General features: G+C 61.9%; 1 protein-coding gene across 1 annotated transcript; it reads left to right on the top strand.

The window, feature by feature from the left end:
- The first annotated feature begins 1179 nt into the window (after positions 1–1179).
- On the top strand, positions 1180–2485 carry CDK5R2 (cyclin dependent kinase 5 regulatory subunit 2). The gene is given in 2 exon segments (XM_032763385.2): positions 1180–1719; positions 1721–2485. Coding segments are annotated over 2 exon segments (1011 nt in total). The 5' UTR covers positions 1180–1300; the 3' UTR covers positions 2313–2485.
- The last annotated feature ends 2826 nt before the right edge of the window (positions 2486–5311 follow it).

Consider the following 5311-nt stretch of genomic DNA (forward strand, 5'->3'; position numbering starts at 1 on the left):
TTGTCTAGGTCCATCTTGCCTAGTAGCCTGTCTCCGGCAGTGACCAGTACCAGAGCTTCAGGAGGAGTGTACAGAACTGGGCAACTATGGAGTGATCCATCCCTGTCTTCCACTGCCAGCTTCTGATGGAGCTTTGGGGACAACTAGAGCCTGGAGTTGCATCTCTGACCCTCTTGGCCAATAGCCACTGATGGACCCGTCCTCCAGGAACTTCTCCAGGTCTTTTTAACCCAGTTATACTTTTGGCCTTCACAACATCCCCAGGCAGTGAGTTCCACAGGTTCACTGTGGGCTGTGTGAAGAAGCACTTCCTCTTGTTTGCATTAAACCTGCTGCAGATTCACTTCATTGGCTGACCCATGAAGGGGTAAATGGCACGTCCCTTTCCACGGTCTCCACACCAGTCAGGATTTTACAGACCTCTATCGTATCCCCCCTAAGTCGTCTCTTTTCCAAGCTGGGCAGACCTAATCTGTTTAATCTCTCCTGTGGCTGCTGTTCCAACCCCCTGATCGTCTTCACTTGGAGCTGGGGGCCCAGAACCGGAGCTTTGCGGCTGCTGTTTTCTCTGCCTGTGCCATGCAGGACCTGGGGCCGGGTGATCGTTGTGGTTCCTCCAGGCCCTGGGATGGAGGAATCCGCCTGTACAGCTGGCGAGAAGGGCCAGCCAGGGATAACAGCTGCTCCCCCTTCCCACTGTCTATCAGGGATGGTCTAGACAGTATTTGGTCCTGCCATGAGGGCAGGGGACTGGACTCGATGACCTCTAGAGGTGCCTTCCAGTCCTAGAGTCTATGAATCTATGAATTGCTGGGGTCAGGCAGGGACAGGGCCATTAATGTCCCCCACCCCCCCCCGTCCCTATCAGAAGCGCCCATTTCACATCCTTTCCGGGTTAAGGTGGTCCCTGGGGATCTGCCAAGGAAAGCCCCCTCCTGGTCCTGCCCGCTGGGGCTGCTCCCTGGAGCCCCGGGTCCGGGCCAGCAGCTTGGGGCAGCAGGGACCCCAACCCCGGCGCTCCCCTGCCCGCCCCCAGCCCGAGCAGGAGGTCCCCGCGGGGAGGCGGGCCTTGCAGCGAGCCCGGCTTGGATTGGCTGCGCCGGGAGAGGCGGGGAGCAGCGGGGCCCGGACTGCTGCGGCAGCTGATGCAGAGCCCAGATCGGGCGCAACAGCCGCAGCGGTGCGTCCTCCGGCTCCGCCCGGCGTCCTCCCATGGCCGGTGCCTGCTCCTGGCTTCCAGCCGCGCCCTAGACCGCTCGGCTCCGGCCTGTCCCAGTGCCCGGGGGAGGAAGGAGCGAGGATGGGTACGGTGCTGTCCCTCTCCCCCACCGCCGCCTCGGGCAAGGGCGGCGGGGGGCCCCTGGCGCAGGAGGCTGCCCCGGCCAGGGCGCACGGGAAAGGCGAGAGCCGGCTCAAGCGGCCCGGGGTGCTGATCTCCGCCCTCACCTGGAAGCGCCTGGTGGCCGCCTCGGCCAAGAAGAAGAAAAGCGCCAAGAAGGTGACCCCCAAGCCGGGCAGCGGGGGGGCCCAGCCCGACCCGCTGGTGCAGCAGCGCAACCGCGAGAACCTGCGCAAGTCCCTGGGGGCGCAGCAGGAAGCGGGCGCGGCCGGTACCAAACCGGGGCCCCTGGCCGTGCCGGTGCCCACCGTGCCCTGGCCGTGCCCGCGGGCCCACCGTGCCCGCCCGCCCCGCCGAGATGCAGTCGCGGCGGGAGGCAAAGCCGCCGCCCCCCCCCGCCCCCCCGCCGCCGCCGCCGCCGCCCGGCAGCCGTGCCCCGGGCTCCCCGCGCCGGGTCATCGTCCAGGCCTCCACCGGGGAGCTGCTGCGCTGCCTGGGGGACTTCGTGTGCCGCCGCTGCTACCGCCTGAAAGAGCTGAGCCCTGGCGAGCTCATCGCCTGGTTCCGCAGCGTGGACCGGGCGCTGCTGCTGCAGGGCTGGCAGGACCAGGGCTTCATCACCCCGGCCAACCTGGTGTTCGTGTACCTGCTGTGCCGCGAGGCGCTGCGGGGCGAGGAGATCGCCAGCCACGGCGAGCTGCAGGCCGCCTTCCTCACCTGCCTCTACCTGGCGTACTCCTACATGGGCAACGAGATCTCCTACCCGCTCAAGCCCTTCCTGGTGGAGGGCGACAAGGAGCGGTTCTGGGAGCGCTGCCTGGCCCTCATCCAGCGCCTCAGCGCCAAGATGCTGCAGATCAACTCGGACCCGCATTACTTCACCCAGGTCTTCCAGGACCTCAAGAGCGAGGGGGAGGCCGGCGGCAGGAAGGACTCGGGCACCAAGCACTGGACTATCAGCCTGGACCGCTAGGAGGTACCTGGGGCCCCCGCCCCCGCCGCGGAGCTGCCGGACTTCGCTCCCCCACAGCATCGCCCGCCGGAGCCGCCGCCCAAACCTGCTCGCCCCGGAGCTGCCGAGGAGGCGGTGAAGACAGGGCCCGTCGGCGGGGGGAGCGGGGAGGGGGGGCACTGCCGGTTCGCATCTCCTGGGGGGGGGGGGCAGGAGACCCTAAACCATCAACCAATGTCTTGGCGGCTGCTGCTACCGTCCCCGGAAGGGAGCGGGCTGCATTTCGGGGGGAGAGGTAGAGGGGGGTGACTTGTTCTCCCAAGTGAGGGGGGGCTCTTGGATTTTGGGGTTTGTGGCTGGCCTGAGGCATGATTAGCCAGGTTACGTCTTTACAAGGGGAGGTGGCCGCCTCTCCGTGCTCTAATCTCACCTTCAAGGAGGGTACCCGACCCCCCCCCCGCCCAACACCCCTGTGTTCTTAGCTGCTACTGTGAATCACAGTACGGCGGGGGCCAGGGATCTTGTATTTTTTTTTAAACAAAACCATGGCTGTAATTCTGCATGCGAGTGTCTGTCCTTTCTCCAGCTACCGACTCTGCCATCCTGGGTGTGTCACATGCAGCGCTGCGATCAGCCCCCCGGTCCCCAGTTCTTGTATCCGGAGATGGGGGTGTCCCGTGCAGAGCGGGCTGGGGGACTTCTGGCAGGAGCAGTATTTCTCCCCCGAGCGGTGGTCTCCAGCCAACCCCCTCCCCGCGCCCTGGCCCCTCCCGCTCCCGGGAGCCGAGCCCAGAAGGCAGCAGCCCGCTGGCTGAATGTAAGGAGCCCAGGTCTGACCGCGGGCTGTTCGCCGTGCCAATGTTGCTCAAATGTACAAAGCAGAAGCATATTGTTTTATATTGTATATTGCGAAGAGAGATAAACCTCCTGAGAGAAAGCAGAGCCCTGCGCGTGCGGTGCATTTCTTAGCCCGGGGGCAGGGCAGGGGAGGGGAAGAAGCCGCTTCACTGAGGCGGGTGTTTGCTGGAAACACATTTAGGTTTGCGGGGAGCGGGGCCCACGCGTTTGCCCTGGGCTGCTGGTGGCTGAATAGCAGGGGCTCCTGGGTTCCCTTGTGCAGGGCTTCTCAACCAGGGGTCAGGGGACCCCAGCAGGTTTCGGGGGGGGGCAGGGTCGGCGTTAGACTTGCCAAAGCCCCACTGCATGGGGCTGAAACCCAGGGCCCTGAACCTCGCCACCCAGAGCTGAAGCAGGAGCCTGAGCAATGGAGCTTGGGGGCGGGGGCTGTGGCGTGGGGCACCGGGCAGCTGTCCTGCTTGTTACCCGCTAAGCCGACCCTGGCTTCTAGATGCAGAAAACCAGTTACTGGAGCACAGGTGGGCTGTGGGGTTTTTACAGCATGGGGGAGTGGGAGCTTGAGACCCCCCCCCCCGCCATAGTGGAATATAATATGAGAGGCCCTGGGAGCGGCCTCTCCTGTCCCATCTCTGCCCGTTTCCCAGAACACACGCGGTTCTAGGTGCATTTCAAGACCTGATCTACTCGCCCCCCCCTTGTGTCTCTCTTTCTTTGTAACTTCCATTTCAATCAGCACCTGCTCTGGATTGCTGCACTGGGCGGGGGGGGGGGGTGTATGCAGAGCCTCCCTTTCGGGCTGTTATGACTGAGCCAAAGAGACGCCTTCTCTCCAATCCCATGCACCTAATCAAACACCCTGCCAGCCAACCTACCCCCCACCCGCCCCCAGTGCAATGAATGCAAACGGTGCCTGCTTTAGGGGCAGTGTTCGTGTCCCCCACCCCCCCGCATTTGCTCTTTCCAGACAGGAAGTCTGGCTCCAGCCTGACACTCTCCTGGACGAATGCTAATATGCAGCCCCCCCCCCGCCCCCGGTGCAGTAATAATCCTTTAATTGCAGAGCTCCAGCTTCGGGTGCGGAGGGTTCAGGGAGAATCTTTCTGCAGCGAGTCACACTGCATTATCCGTCCCCCTGGGGTAACTGTCCAGGGTCCCAGAGCGGCGGGGAGCAAGGCCGGACTGGAGAAACTGGTGGGCAAGGTCTGGCTGGATAATAGTCTCGCTTTAGCCACATTCCAGTTATTTACTAGGAAGAATGATCCTGCTGTGCCCTGCTCGGAAGGTGCTGTGGGGTATCTGGCTGGGTCTCCTGGTTTTCAGTGAGATTCGGGGTTGATTGCTCCCCTCGCTGGCTGCCTGGCGGGTCTAGTATGAAACTAGCTCTGGAGAGCGGGCGCTGTCCAAGGTGCTGAAATAGCTGCTCTAGTGTAGTTTGATTTGCTGGCAAAACGCAGGTTGATTTCCCCTCTAAGCAGGATGTCTGTGCGGCAGGCCGGGCCTTTCCCCTTCCCCACCCAGGAGTGAACCCTGCGTCTGGGTTTACAATGCACAATCCTATGGGGTTAACCCCAGAGCTCTGGTGCCATGGTGATGAGAGATGCAAGGTACCTGGGCAGGCCACAACCTATCGTGCCCCCGGAATCAGGCTGGCTCGTGAGCTGCCTGGCATTCCAGCCCCGTCCTCTCAACCTTCCTGCAGCTTCCTACCTACACAGACATGGTAACATGGGGGGTGTTTCCTTGCTACACACTTAGCCACTTCACCAGGGGCCTGAGAGGCAGGTAGCAAGAGTCTGAAGGGGGAAAGCATTTCACTTAAGCCTGGGAAGAATCCAAGTGAAGTCAAGGGTACCACTTGCGCACTTAATTCAATCAGGTGCTTAAATGCTTTGCTGGATCAGGCCAGAGTCCTCACCATCTTGCAGAACTGAGCCTTGAAGATAATATGGAGTCAAAGGCCACCTGCAGAGGAGTAAAGAACCAGGCATTTTTAGTTTGCTTCATAGCGGCATATAAAGGCCGGGAGGGAGGTTGCTTTATTTTTAACATTAGGCTCACTAGGTACCCGTAGTATTTTCTTGGGGGATGCCCAAGCTGATGCAGAACTGGAGTGAAAGTTTTTGCAGTGCTTCCTGGAAGGGATGGGGAGGAAAAAACATTCA

The sequence above is a fragment of the Chelonoidis abingdonii genome, chromosome 10, assembly GCF_003597395.2.
Source record: "Chelonoidis abingdonii isolate Lonesome George chromosome 10, CheloAbing_2.0, whole genome shotgun sequence".
NCBI lineage: Eukaryota > Metazoa > Chordata > Testudines > Testudinidae > Chelonoidis > Chelonoidis abingdonii.